Source organism: Emys orbicularis, chromosome 13 (assembly GCF_028017835.1).
Source record: "Emys orbicularis isolate rEmyOrb1 chromosome 13, rEmyOrb1.hap1, whole genome shotgun sequence".
NCBI classification, from domain to species: domain Eukaryota; kingdom Metazoa; phylum Chordata; order Testudines; family Emydidae; genus Emys; species Emys orbicularis.
In genome coordinates, this window is record NC_088695.1 from 9,230,707 (window position 1) to 9,248,501 (window position 17,795).

General features: G+C 52.2%; 1 protein-coding gene across 1 annotated transcript; it reads right to left on the minus strand.

The window, feature by feature from the left end:
* Positions 1 to 408: 408 nt before the first annotated feature.
* On the minus strand, positions 409 to 10,860 carry LOC135887383 (zinc finger protein 664-like). The gene is made up of 5 exons (XM_065415155.1): positions 10,720 to 10,860; positions 7,976 to 8,168; positions 6,420 to 6,573; positions 1,046 to 1,276; positions 409 to 961 (listed from the first exon to the last, which is right to left on the minus strand). Exons 1-5 carry the CDS (start codon positions 10,858 to 10,860, stop codon positions 409 to 411), a joined length of 1,272 nt encoding a protein of 423 aa, XP_065271227.1.
* Positions 10,861 to 17,795: the final 6,935 nt, after the last annotated feature.

Genomic DNA, 17,795 nt, shown 5'->3' on the forward strand with positions numbered 1-17,795 from the left:
TGATGGGGGCTTCTCCTCCTCTGCCTGGGGAATCTGTCACTGACCAGCTGCTACTCGGCTGCTGGATCCTCGCCCCAGCAATGGGCAGATGGATCCTTGGGAGCCAAAAGCCCCTGATGTTTGTGGGAATGAGGAAACGGGTTTGTCACCATGGCCAGCCCTAGTCAGGGCCCTGAGAGAATTTCCCTGCTGTGCGGAGGAGTCTCTGATGTCCAACATGGTGTTAGCTGCACTTGAAGCATTTTCCGCACTGAGAACCTCTCAGATGTTTCATCCCTGTGCGGATTTGCAGGTGCCTGATACTCCGGGAGCACCAAATGAAGCTTCCCCCACATTCAAGGTCTCTCTGTTGTGTGGGTCACTGATGTGTGAAGTCAAATTGAATCTTTTCCTGTAGTCAAGCTATTTCTAGGATCTCTCACCCTTGTAGATTTTCTGATGTTTGGTGAGCTCGGAGCTCTTACTGAAGCTTTTCCCACCATCAAAGCATTTATAAGGTCTCTCTCCCACGTGGATTCTTCCATGTTTAATAAGGGATGAGTGCCTAGCAAAAGTGTTCCCACAGTCCAAGCATTTATGGGGTTTCTCTTCTGTGTGGGTTTTCTGATGTGAATTAAGGGTTGATTTCAAACTGAAACTTTTCCCACACTCAAGGCATTTATAAGGTCTTTCTCCTGTGTGGATTCTCCCATGTTTAGTAAGGGATGAACTTTCTATAAAACCTTTCCCACACTCGAGGCATTTATGGGGTCTTTCTCCTGTGTGGATTCTCCCATGTTTAGTAAGGGATGAACTTTCCATAAAACTTTTCCCACACTCAAGGCATTTATAGGGTCTCTCTCCTGTGTGGATTCTCTTATGATTAATTAGGGATGAACTGTGCTTAAAACTTTTCCCACACTCAAGGCATATATTAGGTCTCTCTCCTGTGTGGGTTCGCTGATGTGTAATAAGATTTGAGCTCTGACTAAAACTTTTCCCACACTCAAGGCATTTATAAGGTCTCTCTCCTGTGTGCAGTCTCCCGTGTATAAGAAGTTGTGACTTCTGACTGAAAGTTTTCCCACAGTCTAAGCATTTATGGGGTTTCTCTCCTGTGTGGACTGCCTGATGTCTAGTAAGTTTTGTTCTCTCAATGAAACTTTTCCCACAGTCGTTGCATTCGTAGGGTTTGTCGCCTGTGTGGATTCTCCTATGTTTAGTGAGGTTTGAGTGACGAATGAAATTTTTCCCACACTCAAGGCATTTATACGGTCTCTCTCCTGTGTGGATTCTCCTATGTTTAATAAGGTACGAGCTTTGACCGAAAGTTTTCCCACAATCCACGCATTTATACGGTCTTTCTGCTGTATGGATTCCCCTATGTTTAATAAGGTTTGAGCGCTGACTGAAAGTTTTCCCACAGTCCAAGCATTTATGCGGTTTCTCTCCTGTGTGTGTTTTCTGATGTCTATTAAGGGTTGATTTCAAACTGAAACTTTTCCCACACTCAAGACATCTATAGGGTCTCTCTCCTGTGTGCAGTCTCTGATGTGCAAGAAGGAGTGACCTCTGACTAAAACTTCTCCCGAACTCCAGGTATTTATAGGGTCTCTCTCCTGTGTGCAATCTCTGATGTATAATAAAGTTTGACTTCTCACTGAAGCTTTTCCCACAGTCCAGGCATTTATAGAGCTTCTCTCCTGTGTGGGTCCTCCAATGTTTAAGAAGGTTTGCACTGAAACGGAATCTTTTTCCACACTCGAGGCATTTATAGGGTTTCTCTTCATTGTAACTTGTCTGCTGGACTGTGGTTTCCTTGGGATCCTTACATCCTCCACCACGTTGAATGGATTCATCCAGTTTCTTCCTGGGATAGTTTCCCAGTTGCATCTCTGATCTGTGTTGATCTCCCCAGGCATTTCCCTGTTCCAAGCACTGGGAAAAATTCCCTTCAGCTCTTCTAAAAAGAGTCTCCTGTGGTTCCTCTTTCCTAGGACTTTCCTGCTGCTGATTCTCCTCCTTGTTCTCACTCACTGTCCTATTACCTGCTGGGAGAGAGAGAATCCAGACAGGAGTCACTGCCTGTGCTGGGGAGAAAGGACAGAAAGGGGAATAGCAGAGGGGTAACAAACAACACAGTGACTGTTTGGGAGATTGAGACATTGGGTTCTGCAGCCACATCCCACCTAAACACCAAGTCAGGGAGGACATTCCCGACAGCTAAGAGGATGGGTGGGAAGCTGTGACTGATATTTTGTTTGATGATACGACACCTGCTGACTGCAGCCCTCACCTGGGTGAGATGAGGCAGAACTGAGGGCTCTCACTCATGGCACATTTTGGGAGTCCCAGTTTTTTCCTTCACTCGCTAGATGTTTCTGTCTCAGTTTCCCTGACTCCTCACCTGTGCAGGTGCCTCTTGGGCTTTCCCTTTCCTTGGCAGCCTGGAGATCGGGGACCCACGGCTCTTCCCCTCGTTCCAGACGGGCGATCAGGTCAGGTTTGGGAATGGGAAACCCTGCTCAGGGGGTGAAATCAGGCAAGGTCATTTGTGACAAGGAACATTCCCTGAGTTTAATTAAACCCTATATGGGATTGTGGTAACTCAGACCCCTTGGGAGCAGCAGATATCTGGGGGCTGGGAGGGAGGTGTTGTTACACCCTCACTTGGGGGTCTCAGGATAGGTGCGCTCTGGGGGACTTACTGACACACACACAGTTTGGGTGTTAAACTCCTGCCTATTTCCAAGCCTGGAGAACCTAGAGCCCTCCCCACGGCTGGAGCTAGTCCCAAGAGGGACGGTGAACGGTGTGTGAAGGAGAAATAATACAGGCAGGACAATCCCCTGCTTTTGGCCCCTTGAAAGCTGGAGAGGTGGGGATGAATTAGTCTGTCCATTAGGTTCCTGACTCCCCTGTTCCATGGAAGGAGGTGTGGAGGTGAAAGTGTCTCTCACACTGGAGCTGTGAACCATGCGACCCTCTCCCTCCAATCCAACTGGCCAGGGAAGAACCTGACCAGAGTCAGATATGCAGACCCCAAGGCTTCTCCATAACCGAGGGGACGGGAATCCCTTACCCAGCGAGGTCACCATTTCGTAGTTCTCCTGCATGACGTCCCTGTAGAGGGCTCTCTGAGCGGGGTCCAGCAGAGCCCCCTGCCCCTGGGTGAAATACACAGCCACCTCCTCGAAGGTCACCGGCATCTGAAACAACAAGTATCTCATACTCAGCACCTGCTGCCCCAACCACAATCCCACTATTTACAGGGGAGAAGGCCCAGAAAAACAGAATCCCACCCCCACCCTGCTCAGAGCAGCCAGGAGGCTTCAGGGGGTGGGAAGAAGGTGAGAGCTCCTTGTCCTCCCCAGCACATGGAGCAGGGCAGGGTCTTCTCATTTCCCACACACCTGCCAGCCACAGGCTGATACGGGAAGCAGAGCTCTGAGCCAGGGACAGGAATCCCCACAGCTTCCCTTCGTATTTCACAGCAGCTTCTGGGTAGTGGGTCCAGGCTCCAGCACTGGGAGTCTGGTCAGTTTTCCCAGCTTTCCCCAGGGGGGTGTTTCCTGTTTCAGAAATGGGGGAATCCCCCCCGACAATGGGACTTTTTTAGAAAATCAGGCCCGGGTTCAATGTGTCACAGAGAGTTTACACACCATGTCCCCTCCCTGTTTCATCCTATGTCTTTCCTGCCCCTCCCCCTCTACATTACCCCCACCTGCAACTCCCTGAAAATCCCCTACCTGAGCTGGTTCCATCACAGCCATTTCCGTTCCCTGTCTCCTGGAAGACGGGACAATCTGGAGTGAAATGTGGACGTGATTCCTCAGCCTGTCAGGGCGAGAGGGGCAATGCGGGAGGTTTCAGAAGGGGCTTGAGTCCATGTCACACCCCCTCTCCCTGCAGAGAGATGCCCCTTCTTCCCCTTAGACAGGCCTCCTCTCACCCGTCCCCACCGCTTGGGGCAGCTTCTCCCTCCAATTGCCCCACCTGAGGCAGGCCCCATGCCCCAAATTCAGTTCCCCTCTGAAGCAAGCAACAGGTTGCTCGCTCCCACCCACCCCTTCTGGGGAACTGCCTGGTAACAGAAACATTTTTGGACTGTTTTGAACAAGAACCGAACACTGACTGGTAACAGAACTGTATTGGGGTGTCTTAAACCAGAACTGAACACACCAACTGCCACTGAACCAAACCAAACCCCAATTCCACTCCTGGAAGCTCGCGGTGACTCTGGTTGGACACAGAATCCTGCTCTGAAATCGGACCAGCCCCTGTTCAGTCCGGTCAGCCCAGGAGTCAGACCCCCCAAATGATGAGATTGTCTTTAAACACAAATATGAAATTGGGAGCAGGGTGTGGGGGGGGAGGGGTTGTGGGTGGACATTTGCCTTGTAAATTCTTGGCCCTGCGGGGGAAGTCGCCTGCCCGCCCCCTACCCCTAGGGTGACCACCTTTCAAAAGGAGCACATGCAGGAGCCGCAACCCCCTCTGTGACCTCGCCCCTCCTCTCCCTCGAGGCCGGACCCCCTGCTTCTCCTCTTTACCTCTCAGAACCTAGAGCCGGGCCATGGAATGATAAGAGCTGCCCAGGGAGCCCAGGCCACTACGGGGATCCCGGACCCGCCTGTGCAGGGGGCTGGGATGTGAGAGAACCCCACCCCCCAGCGTGCACTGCCCAGGGTAGGTGGAGGCTCTGGGGCTCCTCAAAGCAGCCTGGGGTCCCTGGGTGGCTCTTGTTATGGCCTGACTCTGGTTTCTGGCCTGGCCAGGAGGCGGGGCCTCAGGGAAGGAGGAGGAGTAAGGGGCAAGGCCTCATAGCTCACCTCAGCCCTGCCCACGGGGAACAGGCTGGCACTGCCAGAGCCTCGGGCAGGCGCAGAGCCCTGGCACCGGGAATCCGGGACAAATGGTGTCCCAGAGTCATTCAGCCCAGGACCGGGACTTGAACTCGGCACTTCAGGACTGTCCTGCCCAAATCGGGACAGACGGTCACTCTGCCCACCCCCCCACTGCTGGTTTGGCCATTTCTAGGGAAACAAATCCCCACTGGCAGCTGGGCAGGGCAGCCCCCTCACCCTCCCTTACCCCATGGAGTGGGGGCACTACCTTGTATCTCTCCAACCCCTCTGCTGTCTCCCTACCCCCGGGCTCTCCCTTTCCCCCACCAGTCTCCTCTAGCTATCAGTCTCCCTTCCCCACATCCCCCCTTTCCCTCGCAGTGACCCCCCCCATCTTCCCTCCATTCCAGCCTCATTCCCCTCAGCCCCATAATTCCCCCCACGCCCTGATTCCCCTACAACACCTCATCCTCCCTTCAGTGCAAGCTGCCCCCCATCCCATCCTGCCCCCAACCTCACACTTCCCTGTTCCCCCCTCAAGCCCCCCCCCCCGCTTGGCCACACACCCCGCCCCTCTTCAGCCCCCTCCCGGCTCCCCCGACGTGTGTCTGTCCCAGCCCCCAGCACGACCCGCCCCGGCTCCCCCCGCCCCGCCCCGCACACACCGGGAGCTGGCGGCAGCTTTCCCGGGCCCAGGGCAGGGAATCGCAGCCAGCTCCGCTGGGAGCAGCCTGGGGCCAAACCCCCCCTGCAGCCCGGGTGTGACCGGGGGGAGGGGGCACCGCTCCCTGGGCGGGGTCTCTTACCTTCCCTCCGAGCGGGGCCCCCCTGGGGCAGGGGAAGGGCCCTGGCCAGGCTGGGGGCTCGGCCCTGGGAGAGGCTCCTGGGGAGCAGCGGGAAGGGCCCTGCTGGAGATTCCCCTCTCCCGGCTGCAGCCAGGGCTCCGGGCTCCCAGCACCAGCCGCCGGGGCTCGGGGATCTCGCCAGGAGCCTGGGAGCCAGAGTCACCGCAGCGGCTGCGAGTCACTTCCTGCTGCCGGGACTGACCCCAGCAATCGCTCCCCGCAGAGCCGCCTCCCAGCCGCTCCTGGGTCCTAGCGATCAACCCAGCACACTGCAGCCGCCTGCCACAGACCCTGCCCCCTGTGGGCCCCACCTCTCCTGGGCACGGGCAGCTTCTCCCAGCACTATGTAGGCATCCTACATAGAAGCCACAGGATCAATGGGGATCCTGCAGATCCGGGGCGGAGGGAAAAGGGGGTTTCTACGGAGATGGGGTTGATCCAGAGAATCCAGGGTGACGGGGAGTCAGGGATGCTCTGGTAACAGGTTGGCACAGGGAGCAGTTGGTCAGAGCTGGTCTCTTGTCTCCACACCACACTCACTGGCTACCAGCCCTGGGCTGGAGCTACCAGCTCCGCTACCCTCGCTTGGGTCATGGAGCTGTCAGAGCTTTGCCACTGGGTTCCTGCGGGTAATTGTTGGTTCAGAGGAATCTGCCCCTGGGCTCTATTTAAACCCCTTCATGACTGCCCCCCACCCAGGGATCCCCTCTGCCCATGTCCTGGCTGCCTCCCCCATGTGGGCACTGACTGCAGCTCCCCGTCGGACACCTGGATGTCAGCAGCAAAGCTCCTGTTGCTCTGGGTCAGGGACTGGTGCTCTGCCCACTCAGGATTGTCCCCTATTTCCCCCATCATCGTTTTCTGATTGTCACCAAAATCATCCACCTTCTCCTGATGGCCACCTAGAAAATCCCCTGAAATGTTGGAATTGATCAGACGCAGCCATCAAAACAGACCAGTGCCACCGAGTTAAGTGCAGGGCCTCATTTTGCTAGGCCAAAAAGAAATCAAGATATTAGATAGCACTCTTAGGCTATGGTTACTGATGCAGCCATGCCACTCTATGCTCTCTAGTGCAGGGGTTCTCACAAGTGTGTGGTGGCCTCTGAGCATGGCCATCAACTCCCGCTGGTGGCCACTCTGACAATTTTTCCTAAAATACTTAATTCACTTTATGAAAAACAAATAAGTATGCACATATCCAGGTCCAAATCATTGTAGTTTATTTTGTAGGGGTTTTTTTTAGAGAATAATCCAATAATATACAGTTGAGTTGCCTCTATTCTTTACTGGACCTACACAGAATAGAAACACAGTTTTTAAAAAGACTTGTTAGCTGGTAAGTCTGCTTCTGTGAAAAGTGATGTTTGCATGTTTGTTAATATCACGTTTCACAGCAGCAGACTTGCTAGTGAGCTGGGAGGCAACAAAAAGTGATTAACAAACATACAAATGTCAATTTTCACAGCAGACTTACTCAGACCAGCAGCTGGGGGACAAATTAAGCCCGGGATGGGAAGTGGGTAGGGTGACAGCGGGGGCCAGCAGCGATGGTGGGGGGCGGGGTGAGCCCAGGTCCCAAAGCCCTGCAGCTGAGGTCCAGAGTCTGCTGTCGCATGGCCAGGGCCCGGGGCCAGAGGAGGCAGTTGGGGGGCAGAGGCCGGCGCGGGGGCGGGGCGGGGGGGTTGAGCCCGGGGCCAGAGCTGGAGCCTGAAGCCCCATGGCTGGCGCCTGCCACCCACCACCGCAGGGCTAAAGCTGGAAACCCAAGCCCCACAGCCCCCAACAAGATGGGGAACTCACACTGGTTTCCTGCTCCTCCAGCATTTGTAGCTCCAGAAGGCTTTGCCCCCTCCCCCCACAAATTACCACCCAGGAGGCTGTGGCCCCAAGCAAAGCCCCTGGTCACCACATGCAGCCATGGTGGCCACATTTGAGAAATGCTGCTCTAGGGTACCCGCTCTAAGCCGGTGGGAGAGCTAATTAATCCACCCCCAATGAGTGGCAGAAGCTGTGTCAGTGGGGAGAAGCGCCAAAAAAATGCCCCCGGGGCGGATTGACTCTCCTTCAACAGCAGGCAGGCAAATGGGAAATGCCAGCCAGAGGGGATTTCCCTTGGAGATGAAACATTTTCCCCACAGACCCCTAGAAGAGTCAGAAAAGCTGAAGAATTGGCAGCTCTGGTCTGAGCATGCGCAGCAGGTATAATAGGCCAGGGGAGGGTAAGCTTCTGGACCAAGGGAAGCAGGAAGCTGCCGGGGAGAGGGGATCTGCCCGCCAGCTGCGAAGCGCTCGGCCGCCGACCCCTGAGCCGCCGCAGGAGGCGGCAGCGCTGAGCGTGAGGCACGATGGCCGAGGAGCCCGGCTGCTTCGCTCCTCCGGCCGCGCCCCCCGCCCCCCCAAATGGCTCCTCCGGAGTCCGACCATGCTGCCCCCCCCTTGCCTGCAGGAGCCCAGCAGCGGCCTGGCAGGCGCCGCTTTTGAAAGAAATGCTGGGCTGCCCGGGGAAGCAGGAAGCTGCCGGGGAGAGGGGATCTCGCCAGCTGCTGCCCGCCCCACTGCTCCGCTCCCCCCAGCCCCCGGGAGAAGTGAGCAGCGCCCGCCCGCCCCTCCGAGGGGGGGCGCAGCATGGCCGCAGCGTGGCCGGAGGAGCCTGGGGGGGGCGCGGAGCAGCCAGAGGAGGAACCAAGGGGGGGGGCGCCTTTTTTATGGTTGCTCCCTCTGCACTCAGAAGCTGGCTACACCACTGGTTGCGGGGCATCCTGGGTCCAGTCCCAATGCCCCGTGATGCATTGCTTCACATCCCAGAAATCCCTGTGCTTCTGTCCGCATTTGGCGCCATCTTTCAGCAGTTTGTGTACTGCGCACCCTGCCTTGCCTTTTTCTGGCTGCAGGAATGGATCCTGAGCTGTTGACAAGAATGCTGTTTGCACTAACCAACATGTCACGAGTGGCAGTGGAGTCATTCCTTACGCATATTAGCTATGACATGAGAATGCTAGTGGCATTCACGGAGGTGCTGACCAGAGTGGAATGGCGCTTTTGGGCTCGGGAAACAAGCAGTGAGTGGTGGGATCATATCATGATGCATGTCTGGGATGACGAGCAGTGGCTGCAGAACTTTCACATGAGGAAAGCCACATTCGTGGGACTGTGTGAGGAGCTCAGCCCAGCCCTGCAGCGCAAGGAGATGAGAATGAGAGCTGCCCTGTCACTGGAGAAGCACGTGGCGATTGCTCTGTGGAAGCTGGTTACTCCAGACTGCTACTGATCGGTCGCTAACCAGTTTGGAGTGGGAAAGTCGACCATTGGAGTCATGTTGATGCAAGTGTGCGGGGCCATTAATCACATCCAGCTCCGAAAGACTGCGACTCTGGGCAATGTACGTGACATTGTGGTTGGCTTTGCACAAATGGACTTCCCTAACTGTGGAGGGGCGATAGATGGCACGCATATTCCAATTCTGGCACCAGCCCACCTAGCCACCGAGTACATTAATCGCAAGGGGTATTTCTCAATGGTTCTCCAGGCGCTTGTGGATCACCGTGGGCATTTCACAGACTAATGCAGGCTGGTCCAGAAAGGTGCATGACACACGCATCTTTCAGAACACTGGCCTGTTCAAGAAGCTGCAAGCAGGGACTTTCTTCCCGGACCAGAAGATCACCGTAGGCGAAATCAAAATGCCCATTGTGATCCTGGGAGACCCCATCTACCCCTTAATGCCATGGCTCATGAAGCCATACACAGGGCAACTTGACAGCAGCAAGGAGCGGTTCAACAACAGGCTGAGCAAGTGCAGAATGACTGTGGAGTGTGCATTTGGCCGCTTAAAAGCCCGCTGACGATGCCTGTATGGGAAGCTGGATATGGCCAATAACAATATTCCTATGCTTATAGCTGCGTGCTGTACGCTCCATAATATTTGTGAAGGGAAGGATGAAAGCTTCTCTCAGGGCTGGACCACAGAGGCTCAGTGCCTAGATGCTGAGTTTGAACAGCCAGAGATCAGGCCTATTAGAGGGGCACAGCATGGGACCATAAGGATCAGGTACTCTTTGAGGCAGCAATTTGAAGCTGAAAGCCACTAATATTTGTTGCTATGCTCAGTATTGCAGTGCTTGTAATGCTAGGATGTGACTGGTGCACATGATGCAAGAAGGGGCCTTAACATAATTGTATGTTGCTTTGCAGTGCTCTTTTTGCTTTCACTTAGTAAAATAAAGATTGCTTTCAAACAAACACAATTCCTTTATTGAAAGACAACAACCAGTGGAGAGAGTCAAACAAAAAAAATCATCAGCAGGGAGGGGGATGAGAGAATGGAAGGAATGGGGAATGGAAGGTCTCAAGAGGAGGAGGGGTCCCGGGACAGCTACAGATTTGTGTATGTCCAGGGATCATACCCAACCTTCTCCTTTGGAGTACAATGCAACGGGTGCTGTACGTCAGCAGGGCCAAACTGCAGAGGGATGGGTGTTGAGTGCAGTGGGTATTGGGAGCATAGGTGCCGACTTTGTGGGTGGCAGCCAAGGTCCCTTCACCCCCCGTCCTACCTCCTCCTCCTCCCCTGAGTGTGCCACGTCCCCGCCCCTCTGCCAACCTACCAGTGCTTCCTGCCCGGCCATCGCCAAACAGCTGTTTGGCAGCGTTAGCATGCTCTGGGAAGGATTTGGGATAGGGGCAGGGAGGGGGTGGAGTTGGGGCAGGGACTTTGGGGAAGAGGTTGGAATGGGAGGCGGAACTACGGTGGGAAGGGGCGGGACAGGGGAGGGGCCTCATGGAAGGGGTGGACTGGGGGCGGGGCTGGAAGCAGATGGGGGGTCGAACACCCAGAGGAAAGAGGGGAAGTCGGAACCTATGATTGGGAGTCCACACTGCTGGACTGTGAGGAGGGAGGAGTGGAATGCTGCAGGCAAAGAGTGGAGCCAGGAGATTGATAAGAGTGTGTTGGCAGTGTGGGGGGGAAGGGCTGGGAAAGAGTTTTCCAACAGTGGCTGCAGGGGAGGGCGGGCGCGGAGCTGCTCGGTTTGAAGAGCTAGTATTGCCTGGAGCATGTCCGCTTGGCGCTCCATAACTGTTAAGAGCTGCTCCGTGGCTTCTTTCTGGTGTGCCACGATCTCCTTTTGTTTCCCCTTCTCGCTGTCCCACCACTCCTTCAATTCCCGTTTCTTGGCGGCAGAGTGCATCACGACCTCACGCATGAAGTCCTCCTTAGTTCTTCTTGGCTGCTTCCTAATTCTTTGCCACCGTTCTGCTGCCGATAACGAAGAGGGAGGCTGGGCTCCCAAGGTCACCTCTGTGAAGTTTAAATGCAACATGTCACAGAAGCAGTATTGTTTGCAATACAGACAACACTGTTTCAGTGCTTTAAAACACAGCCAGTACTCACACACCTGACACTAACTGGGTGACCTCAGGCAAGCACACATGAGTGACAAGACCTCCAAAATGGTGAGTAGTCTCAGGGGCAGGGTAAATCACTGCTCCTGGACCCTGCTGTACACTGGGCACGTGGCTCTTGGGCACTTGGGGAGAGCCAGCACTGTAGGGGCGGCCTGATAATCATTCCTGCCCCCACACTTTCCACAGGAGGTGATCATTATGGAAGATATCTCGCTGCTGAGGGTGAGCGGGGAATCAAGGGAGGGTCTTCTCCAAGCCTGCAGCTTCCACCCTGGCCCCTATGCGGCTAGCCTGTGTGCAGCTATGGTCCCCCTGCCTCCCCCCTGGATGGCACAGTGGCACAGGAAAGTTACCATTAATGGGGCAAGAAACAAAGCAGCTCTGTCGAGGAACCCGTGGCAGCAGATTGACCAGTATCTCCACGAGAGATTCCTGGAGATCTGTGAGGGAGATTCCCATGAAGTGAGGGAGTGTATCAACAGCCTGTTCCGCCACTCAAACTAGGTGGTTTTTTTAGAGCGCTGCATCTGTGCAGTTTCTGCGCACTAAGTGGCTTGGAAGTGTGTACACCTCCGGAGTTACAGCGCTCAAAGCTGCTTTACTGCATACAAACTTGCCAGTGTAGACGGGGCCAAAGGGATATCTAGTAATCTCTCTCCCACATTTCATATGTAGATTAAGTATTGTAAGGAACACAATTGAAGCCCTGTTTGCATATAGCAGCGGTTCTCAACCAGGGGTATCTGTAACCTTGGGGGTCCACAGAAGTCATCCAGGGGTAAATCCATTCATCTAGATAGTTGCCTCGTGTTACAACAGGCTACATAAAAAGCACTAGCGAAGTCAGGACAAACTAAAATTTCATACAAAGAATGACTTCTTTATACTGCTCTATATTATACACTGAAATGTAAGTACAATATTTATATTCCAATTGATTTCTTTTATAAAAATATATAGTAAAAATGAGAAAGTCAGCAATTTTTCAGTAATAGTGACTGTAACACTTTTGTATTTTTATGTCTGATTTTGCAAGCAAGTGATTTTTCAGTGAGGTGAAACTTAGGGGTAGGCAAGACAGATCAGCCTCCTGAAAGGGGTACGGTGGTCGTGAAAGGTTGAGAGCCAGTGGGTCAACAGAAAGAACACACTGGAGAACAAATGCCAGGGCGGGCAGGGGAGGGCACTTCAGCGGTTTACTGAACTGGACTATAACTGAGGGACAAGAACAACACCCTGCAATCCTTCAGGAAGCAAACAGGAGACCACGTTTTGCATTCATGAAAAGGGGGATCCCAGCGAGGGTGGCTGGTGACCCTGGGAGAATGCTTTAGCCATGGATTTTACAGGTTAAAGTTAAACTCAGACTATCTGAATCCCGATATTCCTGGTGTTCGATGTATAACCTGCTGGCCTTATTCCTTCGCTCACTATCCCTTAACCTTAGTTAATAAACTCCTGTTTGTTTTCACTAAAACTATATCTCAGTGCTGTGATGTTATATTGGCGCCAATCCTCAACTGAATCAAACAAGCTGGTATTGTTCCTTTGGGGATGGCTCATGTGGGAATTTCTGAGTGTCCAGTGGAGAGGGGCTGAACACTGCAGAAGGACGCATCAGAGGAGCTGGAGGACACGGTTGTGCCTACTGTTAACCTGCAAGGCAAAGTAAGGACTGGCAGAGCCCTGGGGAATTTGGGTGGGGAGCTAAACGGCTGGGAGTGTGAGGGAACTTACACCCAGTTAGGCAGCAGCACGACTCTCTCGCGCTGAGGCAGGGGGGTAACAAGGAGATTCACAGCCCAGGGCACCCTGAGAAAACATCACAGCCAGAACCTGCAGTGTGTGCAGCACAGGAAGGGTGAAATAACATCTCCAAAGTAAGTTTTCCTAATATCAAACCTAAGGGTATGTCTCCACTACGAAATTAGTTCGATTTAATAGAAGTTGAGTTTTTAGAAATCAATTTGATACAGTCGATTGTGTGTGTCCCCACTAAGCACATTAAGTCGGCGGAGTGCTTCCACAGTACCGAGGCTAGCGTCGACTTTCAGAGCGTTGCACTGTGGTAGCTATCCCACAGTTCCCGCAGTCTCCGCCTCCCATTGGAATTCTGGGTTGAGCTCTGTCACGTTATTGATTTGAACTGGGACCATATAGAACATGGTTGCAACCAAAGTCCTGTAGTGGCACCAAATCTTGTATAAAGGGGGTCAAATGAGGTGTCTACGACAAGGTTATGGTTTGCTGGTTATAATTATGCTGTCTATATGTGTGTATCAATTTTGTAGTTGAAGTTATAAATATTGGCTCTATACTGTCTGTATTTCAAACTTATGCTATGCTTCTGGGAAACATCCCAGACAAGTTGGTGTTAGCTCTGCCTAGCCTGATTGATGGCCCATTAAGGAAAATCAGCTATACAATTGACCCATTGAGAGAAGGCAAATACGCCTTGCAACTCAGCAAAGTATGCAGGGACTGGCCCATGTGACTCCAGACTCCATTTTGCTGTAATTTTCCACAGTAAGGACAAAGAGGTTTTCTTACACCTGAAAAAGCCTATAAAAGGCTGATGCCTCTCCTCCATCTTGTCTTCAATCCTGCTTCATACCTCTAGAGGAACTTTGCTACAAACTGAAGCTCTGAACAGAGACTTGATTTAAACCTGCAGTTTATTTCATCATTGCTACAAGCCTGAACCAAGAACTTTGACATTACTGTATGTAATTGATCCCATTTAACCAATTCTAACTCTCATCTCTATCTTTTTTCTTTTATAAATAAACCTTTAGATTTTAGATTCTAAAGGATTGGCAACAGCGTGATTTGTGGGTAAGATCTGATTTGTATATTGACCTGGGTCTGGGGCTTGATCCTTTTTTCTTTTAATGGGGTATTGGTTTTCATAACCATTTGTCCCCATAACGAGTGGCACTGGTGGTGATACTGGGAAACTGGAGTGTCTAAGGGAATTGCTTGTGTGACTTGTGGTTAGCCAGTGGGGTGAGACCAAAGTCCTCTTTGTCTGGCTGGTTTGGTTTGCCTTAGAGGTGGAAAAACCCCAGCCTAGGGCTGTAACTGCCCTGTTTTAAGCGATTTATCCTGAATTGGCACTCTCAGTTGGGTCCCGCCAGAACCGCATCGTTACAAGCTCCCAATGCCTGATGGGGCAAAAACATTGTAGCGCGTGGTTCTGGGTACATTTCATCAGACCCCCTTCCCTCCCTCCCTCCATGAAAGCAATAGCAAAAAATTGTTTCTCGCCTTTTTTCCTGGGTTACCCGTGCAGACGACATACCACGGCAAGCATGGAGCCCGCTCAGCTCACTGTCACCGTATGTCTCCTGGGTGCTGCTGGCAGACGCGGTACTGCAGTGCTACACAGCAGCATCCCCTTGCCTTGCCTTGCCTTGCGGATGGTGCAATACGACTGCTATCCGTCGTCTTCCCGTGAGTGCTCCTGACTGACCTCGGTTAGGTTGTTCGGGGGCACCCGGGCAGACATGGGTGCTCCTGGCCGGCCTCGGTGAGGTCGGTCGGGGGCGCCTGGACAAAAATGGGAATGACTCCAGGTCATTTTCTTCTTTAAGTTTCATCTAATGAAGATTCATTCCTACCTGGAATATCATGCCAGCTGGAGGATTCTGCCTCAGGCTGCTCTCCTAGTCGGCTGCACCGTGCGGTCACACCTACCCCAGCCTACTCCTTGCTCCCATGGCTCATGAAGCCTGGACAGTAGTAAGGACCAGTTAAACTATCGGCTGTGCAAGTGAACAAGTGGTAGAATGTGCCTTTGGACGTTTAAAAGCTCGCTGGCGCAGTTTACTGACTCGTTACACCTCAGCGAATCCAATATTCCCATCATTATTACTGCTTGCTGTGTGCTCCACAATATCTGTGAGAGTAAGGGGGAGATGTTTATGGTGGGGTGGGAGGTTGAGGCAAATTGCCTGGCTGCTGATTACGTGCAGCCAGACACCAGGGTGGTTAGAAGAGCACAGCAGGGTGCGCTGTGCATCAGAGAAGCTTTGAAAACCCGTTTAATGACTGGCCAGGCTACAGTGTGAAAGTTCTGTTTGTTTCTCCTTGATGACAACCCACCCCATTGGTTCACTCTACTTCCCTGCAAGCCAACCGCCCTTGCCTTCCCCCTTTGATCTCCGCTTGCAGAGGCAATAAAGTCATTGTGGTTTCAAATTCATGCATTCTTTATTAATTCATCACACAAATGGGGTGATAACTGCCAAGGTAGCCCAGGAGGGGTGGGGGAGGAGGGAAGCACAGGGGTGGGGTAGTTGTAGGAGCACCTCCTAGAATGGCATGCAGCTCATCATAGAAGCGGCATGTCTGGGGCTCTGACACGGAGCTCTGGTTCTTTGGTAGGCTTGCCTGACCTCCTTAAGCTTCATGCGACACTGCTATGGGTCCCTGTTATAACCTATGTCCTTCATGCCCTTGGAGATTTTTTCAAATATTCCAGTATTTCGTCTTTTGGAACGGAGTTCGGATAGCACAGATTCGTCTCCCCATACAGCGATCAGATGCAGTACCTCCCGTTTGGTCCATGCTGGAGCTGTTTTGCGATTCTGGGATTTCATGGTCATCTGTGCTGATGAGCTCTGCATGGTCACCTGTGCTAATCAGCTTGCCACGCTGGCCAAACAGGAAATGAAATTCAAAAGTTCACGGGGCTTTTCCTGTCTATCTGGCCAGTGCATCTGAGTTGAGAGTGCTGTCCAGAGCGGTCACAATGGAGCACTCTGGGATAGATCCCGGGGCCAATATCGTCAAATTGCGTCCACACTACCCCAAATCCGACCCAGAACGGTCGATTTCCGTGCTAATCCCCTCATTGGGGAGGAGTACAGAAATCCATTTTAAGAGCCCTTTAAGTCGACAAAAATGGCTTCGTCGTGTGGACGGGTGCAGGGTTAAATCGATCTAATGCTGCTAAATTCGACCTAAACTCGTAGTGTAGACCAGGGCTAAGTCTCCCTTGCTGCAGCGAAACACTTTTACTTCCTGTCCTTGTCCATGAAGCACAACTGATCCCCAGTCTCTGTATAACAGCCCTTAGCATGGCTGCAGACCATCCCCAGTCTGCTTTTCTCAAGACCACTATACCGATTTTATTTAACTTTTCCCCACAGGTCAGGTTTTCTAAACCTCTTACCATTTCTGTTGCTCTCCTCAGGCCTCAATCCAATTTGTCCTCATCTTTCCTAAAGTGTGGTGCCCAGAACTGGACACTGGACTCCAGCTGATGCTTCCCCAGGGCCGAGCAGAGCAGGACAACGACCTCCCGCAACTTATATACAACACTCACGTTAATAAACCCCAGAAAGATACCAGCCTTTTCCCCAGCTGCTTCAATGGGTGACAGCCAGACAGCGTCTGAGTCCATTAAAGACCATTCCCCCTCCCCCCCATTATTCAAGACAAGGGACACTGGGAGTTTGAGAAACTAAATTCTACTTTATTTGTTTCAAAGCAAGAAATAAAAGCTAAATCCTCACCCACCCCCATCCAATGCCCAGCTCGGCATGGTGCATTTCAGCCACAGGCCAGCACATTACTGCTCCAGCCGCACATGCTTCCCAGGGAAAGAAGAACAAGTTAAAGCTGGTAGAAAAACACTAACAATCCATGAGAGAGGCATTTGCCGGGCCGCCTCCACTCAGCAATGGGAAGTCGCCGCCTCCTCTCCACATCAGTCCTCTTCAAGGACAACTTCACCCAGCACTCATAGGACATTTCCTCTCTCTCTGGGACATGTGCAGTGAGTTCACAGTTCTCAGCCTCAGCTCTCTGGATCACAAGAGCAAACAGTGCCCTTTCAAGGCCTGGCCACCCACCCACCCTCCTGACTGTATCTCACATCTCTGCAGGGATCAGGCAGTAACTTCCTTCCCCATTTCAGTCTCTGATTCTCAAGAGTGAGTATCCAGCACTCATCCGCAAATGTTTTTGCGGATAGATACTGATCATTTTCAGTGTTCAAAAGACAAGAAAATCTCATGACAAAAGCTAGGGAAATGTGAAAAGAAACTTAGAAAGGACTGTTTTGGCAACTGACTATTTGTCTTTTGGAGTCCTCAAAAAGTCTGAGTTACATCCTGTCAAACTAATTTAATAACAAAATACATGACAGAACAGCCTTCGGGAAAGAGAGAAAAACCCACAATGCATTGTGGGCTATAAACCACTTTCCCGTTCATGAAGTGAAATCCCAGAGAATCTTCAGGCTGAAAATCTGGAGAACAATTTTACCTGTTTCCGTCTGAACAGGCTAAAGCTGCTTTCCTCAGCCCCGCCGCATTATTTGGCTGTGCTAGTGACGAAAGTTTTAGCATCATCATCATAAAAGAAAAAAGAAAAAAAGACAAACTTCACCAAAAATGTCCTATCTACAAATGATCGGGATTTGGCTGGAAAAACTCCAGATGTCACTTTACCAATAGATGGAGGCTGGGATTGAAGCTGATACTGTGCTTTGGGGTTCATTTGAATTCCCCCTTCAGGAATGTGATATTTTCTTCTCCAGCCCTCAGGGTCCTGACTGAGGATCAAAGAAGTCAAAGCCTGATTCCTAAGCATGGTGGGCAAAGCACACTGTGGTAAATGACACAGATGAAGGTGGAGGGGTAGAAAGGGAAAACGATAAACTCTCCACAGTTTGGGCAGAGGCTGCTCTGTCAGAAAAGACATGTGAGGT

What these genes read in the sequence shown, in the direction of transcription:
- LOC135887383 (XM_065415155.1), bottom strand. Translation starts at nt 10,860, where the DNA reads ATGCACTCTGCCGCCAAGAAACGGGAATTGAAGGAGTGGTGGGACAGC. An exon ending in GCCAAGCGGACATGCTCCAG is followed by an intron (nt 8,169 to 10,719) that starts GCAATACTAGCT and finishes TTCCCCGGGCAG; the next exon opens with CCCAGCATTTCTTTCAAAAG. An exon ending in GGGAAAACTTTCAGTCAGAA is followed by an intron (nt 962 to 1,045) that starts GTCACAACTTCT and finishes TTTTAGTCAGAG; the next exon opens with CTCAAATCTTATTACACATC.